Consider the following 16,333-nt stretch of genomic DNA (forward strand, 5'->3'; position numbering starts at 1 on the left):
CAGGCAGATAGGTAAGGGTCAGATCCAGAGAATGGAGGAATTGAAACACTAATTCCTTCAGAGCCCTTCCTCCACCCTTATCAAAATAACCTGCCCCTACTCCAACCTGTTGCTAAGGTAATCTGTCCCAGGAATTGTCCTTCCCTACAGGGAGTGGTAAAAGTTGTTAATTAATGCACCGGGTTCCCCTTCTTGCCTGGATCACTCCACGTTGGCCCCTCTGGCCCATCAGCTTCTCACCTTTTGCCCATCCCACCAGCAGGAAGGAGAGAGAGAGGGTAAACAGAGCAGGAGACCAAAGGATGCCTAGGACATATAAAAAGACAGAACGTGCTCACTTTATGGGACACCAGGATACCAGCTATGGCCCCCTTCTCCCTCCCAGGAGAAGTCTATGTTACCCCTTTTTAAATAAACCCTGCTTTATATGCTTGCCTCAGTGTGCTTCTCTAATGTTACGCTTCAACATGTGGGGAAGCAGGACTTGTTACTGGTAACTGACGGTATCATGGCTATAGTATGTTGATTTTAGGTCAGCATACTATAAATATGGATAAATACCAAGGAGTTAGAAAACTGGGTCAGAATGGTGGTTCCATTCTTAGTTTTTTGAGGAATCTCTTTACTGCTTTCCCAAGTAGTTGTACAAGTCTTCAGTCCCACCAGCAATGTAGAAGTGTTCTCTTTTCCTCACATCCTTGCCAGCATTTATTGTTTGTGTTCTTGGTAATTATCATTCTAACTGGAATGAGATGAATCTTAGTATAGTTTTGATTTGCATTTCCCTGATTACTAGAGATGATGAACATTTTTTCATATTTTTGTTGGCCATTTGTGTTTCTTCTTTTGAGAAACATCTGTTTAATTCTTTTGTCCATTTATTGATTGGGTTATTTAGTTTTTTGGTGTTAAGGTTTTTCAGGTGTTTTTTGTTGTTGTTGTTGTTTATTCTGGATAGTAATCCCCTGTTAGAGAAGCAGCTGGCAAAGATTTTCTTCCGTTCTGTAGACTCTTTCTTCATACCCTTAATTATTTCCTTTGCTGTGCAGAAGCTTTTTAATTTGATGGTATCACACTTATTGATTTTTGGTTTTATTTTTTGAGCTTTAGGGGTCTTATTGAGGAAGTTGGTGCCAGCACTAATATGATAGAGTATTGACTTTATGTTTTCATGTAGCAGTTTCAAAGTTTCTTGCCTAATTCCTATGTCTTTGATCCATGTTGAGTTGAGTTTCACACAGGGTGAGAGATGGACATCTAGTTTCAATGAGATAGTGTTTTCAATAATCTAAATAATAGTATTTAGAGAACTTTATGGAAGGCAGAACCATAATTGGCAATGAATAGTAACTTGAAAGTTATTAACCTTGAGGTTGGCATCATGAAGGCGCTGCAGCTCTCCAACTAGACAACAGAGTGGGAGGAATCCTAAATAAGGCTGACCCAGAGTAGTAATTCCTGTGTCCTAGTTTAAACATGTTCAAAGGAAAGTGATAACTGGTCTTGGAAGCTTCTGGCTCCATCTAGCTCATTGTGAATTAGTTTGTCTGTGAAGATGCAGAGGTCTATACAAGAATAAAACCACATGTCTAAGAGGTAGATAGAGATAATTGCATATTATCACTCGTGGTTGTGCCAGTCAGCCTGGTATGCAGCACAACCAGTTCCTGGAAAAGCTTAAGGCTCATCATCTAAATCAGATTAAAATCTTCTTTCTCCTTAAGTGGACAAAACCCCACTTTCCACCTTATGTTTAAAATGTGAAATGTTCATTCAAGGAATCCATACCCTTCTGAGAAAGATTATGTACACGTACATTTGCCAGGAGAAGTGCTACTCTTTCTATATCTCTTAATGGAAGCTCTCTGGTGTGCTATCAAAGGAATCTGCCTCAAAAACTGCATTTTGGGGCTGGGGTTGTAGCTCAGTGGTAGAGTACTTGCCTTGAACACATGAGGCCCTGGGTTCGATCCTAAGCACCACATAAAATAAGAAAATAAAAATAAAGACATTGTGTCCATCTACAACTTAAAAAAAAAAAAAAAACTCTGCATTTTCAAAAGGCCCCTTTGTTTGGTGCCCCAAAAGTTTGATGCCCTGAGTTAGGTAAGTTGAATGCAAGGCGTACCTTTCTTTTGTCAAGTAGGAGAAGGACAATTATGAATGGCAAAAGCAGATTAATTCTAGGAGAGAGCATGTAAAAGGAAGTTATGGGTCTGGAAACTTATTCTCTTAAAATTATCCATACTCATATACCTTCTATGCTTACCCAGAGATATGTGTACACAAATTTGAAGAGCATTGTTTTAGTCACCCCCATTCCTCACAGATATGGAAACTGAAGCCTAGTGTAGTGACCCAGGCAAGACTAGAGCCTAGGTCTTCCAACTTGCAAACCCCAATGAGTTTTCAACTCTACCATACTTCTATTGTGACCTTGTGTTAAATAATTTTACTTCTTAGAGCCTTATTTTTCTCATTTACAAAATAAGAGGGGTGGAGTAGGTGATCTCCATGCTGAATACTTTTCCTTCACTCCTCCAGATCTACTAAAATTCCCCACCCTACACTAGACCCATACAAGTGAATATGTTTAAACTACAATAACAGGCTCCCTTGATCTCTGGCTTCTGATTAGGTATACTCAATCACGGAGTCCCCGGCAAGAGCTTAGAAGGCAGAAGGGGAATAAAATTGAACTATTTATTAACTAGCTCCCTTGCTTGGATACTGTGGATTAGTAATGTCCTGTCACTGAAGTCAGAGAGCCTGTCTGGCATTCTTTTCACTCAACTGCCCTTTCTGGGTTTCGGTAATTTCTCACTCCCCTCTCCCATTCAGACATGGGGTGGTAACATTTTTTCAGATAATTCCACCCCAGTGAATCCATACTGGATCCTCCCATGCACTTCCAGTCCTGCCATTTCCCTGTTTATCTTTTCTCTACGAATGGGGGAGGACCACAGGCAGCTCCACATTCTCAAAGTCCTTCCTTAAGCCCTTAAAATTTTTTGAAAGAAACAGTTAGTAATGTCACTGTAAATATATTTTCAGAATCTTGGCCCAGTCAAGTATCAATGCAAATAAAATAAACAAAAAATTTTAGTGGAATCCCTTGTTACACTTTTACTTTTATTTTGAAAAATTTTAGACAAAAATGTTGGAAAAATAGTAGAGTTTCCATATACCCTCACCTAGCTTCTTCTAATGTTAATAATAGTAGAGTTTCCATATACCCTCACCTAGTTTCTTCTAATCTCACCTAACCTTAGTACCACCATCAAAGCCAGGAAGTTAGCATTGACACACTACCACTTTTTTGTTTGTTTGGCAAACCTAGGGCCTCACCCATGCTAGGCAAGTGATCTACCACAGAGCTATAACCCCAACACTGATACAGTATTACTAATTATCCAAATTTTACCAGTTGTCCTATGAATGTCCTAACTGATCCAACATACAGTTGTCATGTCCCTTTAGTCTCCTCCAATCTGTGACAGTCCTCTCCCTTTGCCTTTCATTGCCTTGACCCTTTTAAAAAGTATTGATTCGTCATTTTGTAGCCTCTCAGTTCATGTTTGTCTGGTGTTTGCTCATGACTTGATTGAGACTATGCATTTTGGGCAACAATATCACAGTAGTGATGTGCCTGCTTAATGTGTCAGGTTAAGGGTCCATAACATCAATATGACTTACAACTGGAAAAGTTAGCTTCGGTTGCTTGATTATGTGGGACTGGCCAAGTTTCATCTCTGTAATGTTTCTACTTTTCTCTTTGTAACTACATGTATCTTGTGGGGAGATAACTTTGAGACTATGTGACTGTCCCATTTCTCAGCAGAACTTTCTCTCACTACTTTTTAATATTTATTATGATTCCAAATGGTGATTTTTTTAAATATCCATAAGTCTCTCTGTATTTATTAAATAAAAGCTGGTCCTTCTCTCCGTTTATTTGTTCACATCAGCATAGACTCAAAAATATTTACTTTATTATCTGGCTATAAGCCATTACTATCATTACTTATTATTGAGCTCAACTTGCCCCAAATTTCCTTGGGAGCTCCTTCTGTTTGACTTCTGTGTCAGTTGGACATACCCCATCATTTTTTAGTATTTTCTTACAATTATGGTTTGAATGTGTCCCCCCAAATTCACAAATTGGAAACTTAATCCCCTCTGTAAGAGCATCAGGAGGTAGGGCCTAGTAAGAGTAGGTGGGTGGCAGAGCCTTGTGAATGGAGCTGTCCTAGTGGGAGTAGATTAGTTATCATGAATGCGAGTTGCTGCAAAAGCAAGCCTGGCTCCTCATGCTGGCTCTCTCGGGCCGCTCACTTGGTGTTGACACAGTACGAAGACCCTTGTCAGATGCCAGTGCCATCCTCTTGAATTTCCCACCCTCCAGGATTATGAGCCAAGTAAATCTGTCTTTATAAATTACTCAATCTGTGATCTCTATAATAACAACAGAAAAATGACTAATACACCTACTTTCTGGCACGACAAAATGTTCAGGCTCTTCTTATTTTTTCTAGAATCATCAATTCTCTGAAAAACCCTTATTTGCTCAATACTATTATGCATATAAAGTAGTTTCAGAATTGCTAACCCATACCTCTGGGGAAAGCAAATTCACTAACTAGAGTATACTATTTGGGTCCAGTTCTTTATGTCTTTAGCTTTGTGTTTATATAGTCAAAATACTGCTTTCCAAAGTTAGTTGGTTCTTCTCCAACTCCTTAAGTATGGTTATGATATTCATTTGTAATAGAGTTAAATCAATTTGTTACTGTTTGTGTTCTAATTAGGCTCCTTCTGCATCCTGATTGTTTTTAACTATTTTAGGGGACTGAGTATGTAAAGTGTTTCTGTCATTCTAAGAGTCAGAGCTGTACAAAAAGTATATTAAGTCAATGTCACACCCTACCCCATTCCCACTTCCTCGTTCTTTCCACCTGTTTCCCAAATAACCAAATTTCTTTTGCACAAGTAATCAGATATAAGTATATTTTGTGTCCCTTTTCTTTCCTGAAAAGTAGCACACTATAGGCCCTCACTCTTTTTTAAATTAACGTTCAATTTACATTAACTTAACCATTTAAAAGTGTACAATCCAGCACTTTAAATGTCTCCAAAATAGCATTTATCATATTCACAATGTGGCACAACATCAGTCTAGTTCCACAACATTTTCATCATCCCAAGAGGAACTTTAAAGCCCATCAAGCAGTTACTCCTCATTTCCCCCTACCCAGAGCCTCCAGTAGTGACTAATCTGTTTCCTGTCTCTATGGATGTACCTATTCTAGATATTTAATTGCTGGGAGCCATTAGCCAAGTAGGTATGACAATTTCCTTGCCAGCGTACCCCACGTTGCAGTGACATTGAATGTAGGTGACCTTGCTCAAGGACCAAGGCGGATTAGGGCGTTCCCGGTTTAGGTTCCAGGTTTAAGGTTTAAGATTATTCCTGCTGGGAATAGGGCGTATCCTGCTGCCTGAGTTCCCCTTGAGTTCTCACGGGATTCAGACAGTATTTTTTGGGACACAGAAGCCCAGTGGATGTGAATTTGGGCAGAGAACGTGGATTTGGGCAGAGAACGTGGATTTTCCCAGAACGTGATTGTAGACGGCTGGTGTGAGTTCGGGAATAAAGAGTTGCTGTTTGAATCTACAAGCTGTGTGGTGGCTCATGATTGTGTGCCCAGCCAGACTGCGGCATTTGTGCCCAGCCAGACTGTGGCATTTAATATCAGTGGAATCATGATATATGTGACTTTTTATATCTGGTTTCTTTCACTTATCATAATGTTTTTAAGGTTCATCTACACTATAGCATGTATAAATACCTCATTTCTTTTCTGTAGTTGAATAACTTTTATCATATGGACATATCACAATTTGTTTCCATCCATCAGTTAATGGACATCTGGATTGTTTCCAGCTTTTGGCTATTGTGAGTAGTACTGCTATGAACACTCATGTACAAGTGTTGGTTTGAATATTTTTCAGTATGTTTGGATATATACTTAGGAGTAGATTTGATGGATTATATGGCAATTTTATACTTCATTTTCTGAATAAACACTAAACCATTTTCCACGGTGGCTGCACCATTTTAAATTCTTACTAGCAGTGTGAAAGGGTTTCAGTTCTTCATATCCTTACCAACAATTGTAATTTTCTGTTTTGCTTGTTTTTATAGCTATTCTGAGTGTGATGTCACATATTATTGTCACTCTGATTTGTATTAACTTAGTAACTAATATTGTTGAGCATATTTTCATGTGTTTATTTACTATGAGTAGTTTTTTGCACTTTTTTCACCATTAATATATCCTAGAAGTTACTCCCTATCAATTCATAAGGGTTTTTCTTGTTTCTTTTTGTAGCTGCATAGTACTCCATTTTGTGGATGTACCATAGTTGATTTAGCCACTCTCCTAAGTATAGACATTTGTGTTGTTTCCAACATTTTGAGATGACAAGCATGGTTGCAATTAATGTATTGGCACATATGTGGGTTGGTTTTCTGTTGTTGTTTTTGGAGGTGTACATGAGTTGTATTCCTAGAAATGAAACTACTGGGTTAAAAGATCAGTTTATATGTAATTTTGCTGCATATTAATGAAGTTAGCAAGGAAGAATTCTGATTCTCTTAAATAATATAATGATAAGTAAAAATATGGAAAAAATTCTTAAAAGGGTTTTCAAAGAGAAGCCTAAGAGAAAGAAACAACCACCTGGATTTTTACTATGAGGAAAAGAAACTTGTGTAAAACTTACTTTTTTTTTTTTTTTACCTTTTTAAGACAAGGGAATGTTTTAAATGATAAAGTAGCCTTGTCATCACTCAACAGCATCTTATGTTTCTAAAAGCAGGATTTTATGTTTTTATAGGACGGTGTAAGGTGAACTTCAAGCTGAATCCTCTGAGTGTGCTTCATGCAACTCATTTCTGTTGTTGTTGTTGTTGTTGTTTTAAGTTAATCTAATCATCTATGAGGAAAACAGGATGAAGGAGAACACAAGTCATCCCCAAACTATCAGAGTACATAGAGGGTAGTAAAAAGTAACAAAAGGAAGTATACATAATTCTTCATTTACTTCCATTTTTCTCTCACAGATATATTAAAATATATCAGAATGTGTTCTGAGATACCATCAAGCAGTAAATATGAATATCTGCACATCTATACTATTACTTTGCTGCTGGAAGTTGGTCATTAAAATTCCACTAAAGGACCTTTATAATTTAATCTTTACCAACTCTCTTATCCCCTCTGCTAGAAAAGCATTCAAGGTCAAGAACTCTGAGGTACCTTATGAGCCATAAGAAAGTCACCACTACCTGTAAACCATCATCATTTACTGTGTCATTCTTCCGTTGACATTATTTAATGTTATCTTAAAAGGGGTGTTGGGTGCTTTTGTGAAGCATCATATGGAGTGCTCAGTCTTACATCTGTAATATAGTGATGCAATGGAGTAGTGAAGAGGAAGTGGAAGGAATCAATTTATTTCTGTTTCTATCCATTTTCAGATATTATATTGCTGTTTCTAATGCAGTAATCTCCTAGTCTTAGTCTCCTAAGGACAGTAAAAGAAGAAGATGGAGAAAAGGAAAGGAAAAAAAAAGAAAAGAAAGAAGGTGAGAGGCAGCATTTCAGGTGGATTGGCAGGAGAGGGCACTCATACCCCTACCCTGTATTCCCTATTTGAATTAGCAAAGGATGCAGAAACTCAGAAGAAATGTATCACAGAATGCAGATAAAGCATTCCACAGTATGGAAAGAATGTGAAGTCAGTACTCAAGGGTCTGTCTGTCTTTTAGTTTTTCCAGAGTGCTAAAAAACCCATACCTCATAGGGAAAACATTGCCTTTTAAAAACTATTATATGAAAACAATTTATATGAAAAAGATAGGTTTAATGTCTGAATAAAAATATATGTTCACTTACTGATTCCCCAGATATTTCGAGTGTCTCTAGATGCTAAGCACTTTGCTGGACACTGGATATAAACCATAATAACCATGGCATATGTCCTCATGAAATTCACATTTATGAGAAACAGTGGGAGCCTCTCTGGACTCTTTTAAAATTTATTCACTCAATGAGGCACTATTTGAAGTACTTTATTTTCATCAGCAAACAAAACTGACAGCTCTCTACCCTCATGGAACTTCTATCCTAGTAGAATAGAATAGGCAGACAGTAAACACGATAAATGTGCTAATCACGGGGTATATTCAAACCCCATCAGTGGTGTAGAGAAAATGCAAAAGCCAAGCAGGGTAAGTGGATCTGGAGTGCTGTTGGGAGGGTGGCGGGCAGGGGCAGTATGCAGTTTTAAGTAGGGTGATCAGCTATTGAGAAGACAGGTGAACAAGCTTGGAAGAAGTAAAGGAGACCCTCGGATATCTAGAGGAAGAACATTTCAAGCAGGAACACCCACCATCACCAAGCCTTTAAGCTGTGACTATGTCTGATGTGTTTGTGGAAAAAAAGAAAAGGACACAAGTGTAGAAGAGATTAATCTGCAGGTAAGAAAAATAGAAAATGAGACCAGGGAGGAAATGGGAGCAAGTCACATGAGACTTGCAGGCCATTGAAGGACTTGGACTAGTACTCTGAGAAAAACAGGAAGCCATTGAGGGGTTTCTATCAGAGGAATGAAATGGCTTTCCTGGCTTACCTTTTGATAAGATCCCTCTGCTTTCATGTTAGAACAAATTGAAAAGGGCAGGTGGAGGAGAAGGAAGACCTGTCAGGAAGCTACTAGAGTAACCCAGGAGAACAATAATGGTGGCTCTGAAGAGGGAAGGGTAAGGGAGCTAGGGAGAAGGGTTGGTGAGGAGACAGTGCGTTTTGAAAGTGGAGCCAACAGAGTTGCTGAAAGATTGGGTTGTGGTATGAAAGGAAGAGAGGAAGTGAGGATGACCATGAGGTTTTCAGCCTTTTGGAAGGAAAAAGTTTTCATCAACTCAGATGGGAATAGTTGCAGGCATGTTTGAGGAAAAGGATCAGTTCAATTTGGGACCTGCTGGGTTTGAGGTATTCATGGAGTTAAGTGAAAGATCCAGGCTGGAGGTATAAATTTGGAAGTTATGTCAAATCAAAATTTTTATTGCTGGTGCAGCCAATATGGAAATTAGTATGGAGATTCCTTGGAAAACTGGGAATAGAACCACCATTGACCCAGCTATCCCTCTCCTCAGTCTATACCCAAAGGACTTAAAAACAGCATACTACAGGGAGATAGCCAAATCAATCTTTATAGCAGCACAATTCACAATAGCTAAACTATGGAACCAATCTAGATGCCCTTCAGTAGATGAATGGATTTTAAAAAGTGGCATATATACACAATGGAATATTACTCAGCAATAAAAGAGAATAAAATCATGGCATTTGCAGGTAAATGGATGGAGTTGGAGAAGATAATGCTAAGTGAAGTTAGCCAATCCCAAAAAGCCAAATGCCAAATGTTTTCTCTGATATAAGGAGACTGATTCATAGTGGGATAGGGAGAGGGAGCCTGGGAAGAATAGACAAACTGTAGATAGGCCAGAGAAGTGGAAAGGGAAGGGAGGGAGCAGGGGGTTAGCTATGATGTGGAATGTGATGGACATCATTATCCAAAGTTCATGTATGAAAACATAAATTGGTGTGAATATACTTTGTATACAACCAGAGATATGAAAAATTGGGCTCTATATGTGTAATATGAATTGTAATGCATTTCACTGTCATTTATTTTTAAAAAATCAATAAAATAAAAAAATTATTTCATATTATTAAATATGCAAATATATTATTTTAATAATATAAAATTATGTGAAGCAAAAACTGAAGTTTCTCTTTCATTCCCTTACTCCAAACCCACTGCTCTGTCCATCAGTATGACTCTTAAGGAGCTATTATGTGTTATGAACCTAAAAAGTTGTCTGAAGAATGTTCAATCTATCATATTAGAGAACTAGAGTCAATAAGTGTTTTCTTCATTTTCACATGCATTTCACTGCATAAGAAAACATGTAAAGACATCCATGTTTATGCATAAAAATTTTATGTACCTATGTCTTCCCTTTACCCACACAATGATATAATTTCTATCACCATCTACTTTGTTGGTGGCAAAGTAGAATGTCACAGCTATTTTACACAATGTATTTAGTTTACAAGCTTCTTCTGTGAACTTGAATTTATATGTAATCTGTTCTATGTTGTAATATTTTTTCTTTAGCAATTTGGAATGTATTTGAGCCAAGCAGTACCATCCATTTAAGAAATGTCATTGATTATAGAGTGCAGGATACACTTTCAGCTAGTAATAACTCTCTAGGCTCTAAGCTTTTATCACTAAAATAGAACAAAGTTTCCATAGCTTCCATTAGAAAAACATAACCTTCAGAATTTGAACTAATGCATTGCTGTTTTGTTGAGTTGGCAGTTACTCTATGCAAGAAAAGCAATGATGACTCCTCAAATATGCAGTCTCTTATGGGTTTAGAGCTGAAGCTATAAAACTCAATAATTCCTCTAGTCCTAGGGGTTTGCTATTTCTCCCCTGAAATCAAAGAGAGAATATTAATTGCAGAGGTGTTCTACCCTGTTTGGTTTGATATGGGGCAGAATTCTATATCCAACAACATGTATCAGAAACCTCCATACACCTGGGGTCCCACATGACTTATCCCAACTAGCTGCTTGTGATGTGGTTGTTAAAAAAAATATGCATCATGGCAGTCAGTAAACAGAAAAACCCAAGAGATCACATAACCTGATGCTTGCTGTCAAGAGAAAATTGGTATCGTTATTCCACAGAGCTTTGAGATTGCCTCAGGGTTTATCATGTCATTTGCTGTTAACTATAGAGATAAAATATTTTCCACAAAAATCTAGAAGGATGAACCTTAGGCAAAATGATAACACCCCTCTATAGTGGCATGAGAGAGTATCATTCTGTTTTTTATATGTTTCTTTACTTTTTACTTTTTATAATGAGGTTACATTTAGAATCTTGAAGAAAAGTTCATTTTAAATAAAAAAGTTTAAAGTTTTCTTCAAAAGTTACATAAGATAAACTACAATTTGATGTGTTGTTAGATATTTTGAAAAGATCTATAGTGGCTTGCCTCCTCTAAGGAGTTAATTTTTAAATGGCATAATTCCATATCTGTTAGAAATAGCCACAAGAGTAAAAGCTAAACAATGGGAGTTTGTCCATTCAGTTTAATTATTATTGACTAATTTGCATTCAGAATGCTCTTTTCAACCATTAATTAGTCATTCCAGAAAAACAACCTGATAGTAGAAATGAACCTAATTATGTTCGTTTAAAAATGAGATTGACTACAGTGGCTTATGGCGCCCCACAGAGGAGGCGTTTCGGGGCTACCACACATCCAATAGGGGATGCAGGAGAAGGAAATATCTTACAGAATACTTCCAACATTGGAATTGGAATTTTACAAAATACTTCCAGCTATTTTGTAATCACTGAAGCTTACATTTGCTCAAAGTCCCAAATATTGATCAGTCTTAAAAGCCTTTGTAAATGTAACATCAGATCCATCCAGATCCATACTTTTCATGGCAACCCAAATAGAGGATGTGCAGCACTGTGTATATACTTTCAAAAATTCTCCCAAATGTACTAACAGAAGGAATATAGTGAGGATGTGATGATAAATAGCAAATACATATTGAATATCCATTATTTATAGGCCTCATACTGAAACCATAAACAGAGATGGGGCAAGAAATCAGACCCCTACTACTCTGTCATTGATCTAATGTACTTCAGTTTAACAAAGAAACCAGCCAAATGCATATAAAACTTAGTAATAGAAAAATAATTATATGTATTCTTGACTTTAAAACCAACATTTTATTCCAAATCTTTCTCCATGACAATAGATGTTATTTTAAAGTCATTTTCTTTTCACTTATGTACAATGATTGGTACACACTACTTTAGAAAGTTGAAAAGGTCTCAGGAATTGGCCCTAAAATTAATTACTCTATTATTTAAAGAATGCTGCTGAACTGTCTCTTTTAAGAAGGAAAATAGAGGCTGGGCCTGTAATCCCAGTAGCTTGGGAGGCTGAGGCAGGAAGATTGAGAGTTCAAAGCCAGCCTCAGCAACTTAGCGAGGCAATAAGCAACTCAGTGAGACTCTGACTCTAAATAAAATACAAAAAGGGGCTGGGGATATGGCTCAGTGATTAAACATCCCTGAGTTCAATCTCTGATACCAAAAAAAGAAAAGAAAAGAAGGAAGATAGGCATGTATAATCAATCTAGTAGAAAACATTTTGAATAATTGAAAATTTTCCTGGCTAACCATGGAAAGATAATAAGCATAATGAATCAGTGTGTTACTCGTTTCCATTACACTAAGCCATCACATGTCATAATTCTCTATGGTCTTTCAAGACACAGACACATTCTCTTATTCTCTCTCTCTCTCTCTCTCTCTTCTCTTTCTCTCATATACTTATTGCTTTTTATGGAGGAACATTCTCAATACCTCTCAAATTAGTGAAAATCCTGTTTATATTCTTGTTTTCCCCAGTTAATGGCTACATAAGAATGTATTCTTCATTTCAAGTACAAAAAGACCGTTCTAATTCCCCTTTTGGTTGGTAGAATCTCTTCAGAACACTTTGGGGGAAAATGGACCTTTCTTCCTTGATCCCAGGATGGAGTTGAAGTGAATCTAACAGACTTAAACAACCCAACATCCTTCACATCACCCCAGACTTCTCATTCAAAGGAGTATTTTGGGCGGCAGGTGGAGTTATAATTATAGATAGAAAAAAAGCACCATCAGCAGCTGTCACTTCTGTTTGTTCCAGCTATCACTGTCATCAGTGGGCAAATTGGCATAAACAGGCCTCCACAAGTGGAAAGACATTTAACCCTTCTGCTTGTTACACTCTGGATCCTCTCAGTAGCCAGAAAACAGAAAGAAAATCTTACTGTCCATGAGCGAAGGGTAAAACCAAGAGTGCAGCACCAACCTGAAGGCATCTCTTCAGGCGGAGCCTGAAATTTGAAGATTTTCTTTCCTGTTGGAGACTCCAAATAAATAGGTTAGTGCACAGATCAACCTATGCATTTTAACTCTAATCTCTACTCTGTGTGATCTTAGAGCCTAAATAGAAAGCTGAACTATTAAATGAAAGAAACATTTAAAACTACCATAGCTATGAGAACAAATTATGAAATGAGCTTAATGTTTTTTATGCTCCTTTCTCAATGTTGGCTGTGTTCACTTTATACAAATAGACAAGGCAGAGATGGAAAAATGAAACCAGTTTTGTGGCATGAGTCCTATCCTTTCATAATGCCGCATATTTAGACCCTGGTTTCTTTATTGAAATCAGTAATGTTGGAAATATTTGTAATTTTTTTAAAGTGCTGTGTCATTTATAGAGAAAATGGGTGAATTAGAGTTGTTTTCCCAAGTCAAGATAAAGACAAAATTTCCTTGTTTATGTTGAAATATACAATGCAAGTTGATTTATATGATAAACTATTACAGAATTTGTGTGTGTATGTGTGTGTGTGTGCGTCTACTATACTTCTACCTGATTGCTCTATGATGTCAGTGTAAGAAGCTCTGTAACACTCTCTTCATAGATTCTCCTAAGAAAGCCAAGATTTTAGAGAAATTTTATTTTATCTGCAGGGGATCCATTTAGCCAGTAGTTGAGCAGGATTTTCAAAGATTAGCTTTTGACCATCTATCTCAAACCCTAAATATTTAACAGCTCAGTGATAAGTGATTGAATGCCAAAGAACTCGCTGAAAACTAGGCTTTGGAGCCCCATTTTCATCCAGTCCACATCCATGCAACAGATCCAGGTAGAAAGAATTCTATAATAGCCTAATTTTTTTCAGCTCCAAACAGAAATTCAACCATCCCTAAGCATTTTGTGAGAATTTTCATGGGGAAAATGCATTCTCTTTTTTTTTTAATTTGTTTTTTAATTGTAGGTGGACACAATAACCTTTACTTTATCTTTATGTGGTACTGAGGATCGAGTGCCTCACGTGTGCAAGGTGAGCGCTCTACCGCTGAGCCACAACCTCAGCCCAAAAATGCATTCTTTGGGCTACCTTTGAAGTAAGCAGAGTGCTATGCACTGAAAACACCACCAGAGAGATACTGACTTGCCAATAAAGCCACCAAAAGTGACCCATCAATTAAGTTCCCATGAGGGCCTTGCTTCTTTTCAAAAATATATCCTGATTTCTAAGAGAGCCATAACAACCCTGTACAAAGTTTAAGGTGAAATAAGTAGCTCTTTACATACTTTACCAGATAAAGCCCAAACAATAAGTTTTGCCACTAGTTTTGAAGATGTCAGTTAATTTAGCATATCAATACCCTAAATCCTCCTATGGATTAGGAAACTATGTTGGTAATTTTACAACATATCTCATATGCCATATTTATTGAGCAATAGCTATATAGTCTGAAAATAATATTTAGAAAGGCAATTTAAAAATTTTTTAACACTACTCTTCCCAGAGACTCCTTTCCTCCCCTTCTCCTCTAAAAGACCTATCTCTGAGCTGTTGTTTATCCCCAAGTTTCGAATTGTACAAACTGAGAAAGGTGGAGGGGAAAAAAAAAAGGATATAACTGGCTGGCTACTGGCTTGAGTTTCCTTTGATACACAGATTTATGCCTACTCTTAAACTTAACTTTTCACTTGTCTTTTGTCTTCTTGCTCTTCTAGAAAAAAACTATCCAAGATGACTGTCACTTACTCCAGTAAAGTAGCAAATGCGACCTTTTTTGGATTTCATAGGTTACTTCTCAAGTGGAGAGGCAGCATCTACAAACTCCTATACAGGGAATTTATTGTTTTTGCTGTTCTTTACACAGCAATAAGTTTGGTGTACAGGTACTTTGCCTTGCATGTCTTCTTATGGCCATCAAATATTATGTAAGAATACAGTCTCAAAAATCCAAACCCTTTAATTGCTGCTGACTTTTGCATTATGTAACCTCTTCCTTTGCATGAACGTCTTTGTTGTCTTCTCCGCAGGAAAGGGTATTTTAATCCAATACCTAACCATTTTTTAGGATGTTAAACAAACTGTAGCTGTCAGGGTCAAGGGGCTCCCATTCCAGCCCGACATTAATTGGTCATGATGTGATGTGGTATTAGTTGCACTTCAAGAATATTATTATAGACATAAACTGGAAGATTTATACTTAGATCCTTACTATGTGATGATTTTGAATAGGCAAAGTCCACAGAGGTAATTATGTATACTTCTCTCAATGATGTCATTCATAGTTTGACGGTGTGATTTGACAGCTTGCTGCAGTTCCATATGTAATTAACATGTCTGTGATTGTGCATATCAGGCAACTTTTCTTCCTTTTGCCTGGAAAGATGAAATCTTAACCAGGATCGTGCCCTTCAATCTTACCACTGCCCCAACTAAAGAATTAAGGCCTAAACACTAATTTATCTTCTTTTAAAAAAAAATTGTAGTTGTAGATGGACATCATGCCTTTATTTTATTTATTTTTTTATGTGGTGATAAGGATTGAACTCAGTGCCTCACACTATGCTAGGCAAGTGCTCTGCCAGTGAGCTACAGCCCCTCCCCTAATTTATCTTCTTTATACCTTCTGATTTCAGGGCATGTTATGTTCACAAAAGGAGGTATTTATTCTTTGTAACATCACAACCTATGTCTGTCATATTGACAGAAAATTTGAACAATGTCATGTCTAAGAAATACTTTTATGACTAAAAATTATAGCATTAATAAAATTTTATCAGAATGATAAGGGGAAGCTTTATGAGTCTTTTTTTAATTAAAAATTGAATGTATACCTTTCTTCTCTGGAGGAAGCTAAAACTTGAAATGAGAAAGCTAAAGATTTTTGAGGCTGTATTTCCACCTTTTCCATATACATCAGTCTATTTTTCCTCTGCATACAGATAGACAAATTTGTGTATCATTGCTCTTATCTACATTCTTTGTTACAGCAATAAGACTCCGTTTGGAGAAGAGGACATTAATTTATCTGGTTGACTATTATAAAAAGTAAAATGTGAAGAGCTATTTTGCTGTGTATCAAAACTACCATTCCAAGCAGGTGTACATATTTATGTACATGTTGGCAGAATATCTTTAGAGGGAAAGTCTTACTAAAAACCCCTAATAATTTTTTCAGATATGTTTTACATGATACTATTTTGACAATTTATTTATGACATTTAAGCCTTCAGAATATGAAATGGTGGAAGACACAATGATGTTCCAAGATAATTATCTCATTAGTTTATTTT

General features: G+C 36.9%; 1 protein-coding gene across 1 annotated transcript in view; it reads left to right on the forward strand.

The window, feature by feature from the left end:
* The first annotated feature begins 14,681 nt into the window (after nt 1–14,681).
* The window catches only part of Best3 (bestrophin 3), a 34,697-nt gene continuing 33,045 nt past the window's right edge, over nt 14,682–16,333 (forward strand). The window contains exon 1 of the mRNA XM_015483023.2: nt 14,682–14,926. Coding sequence (XP_015338509.1) covers nt 14,775–14,926 — 152 coding nt within the window. The 5' untranslated portion in view covers nt 14,682–14,774. The remainder of the gene's footprint in view (nt 14,927–16,333) is intronic.

The sequence above is a fragment of the Marmota marmota genome, unplaced genomic scaffold, assembly GCF_001458135.2.
Source record: "Marmota marmota marmota unplaced genomic scaffold, marMar, whole genome shotgun sequence".
Lineage (NCBI taxonomy): Eukaryota > Metazoa > Chordata > Mammalia > Rodentia > Sciuridae > Marmota > Marmota marmota.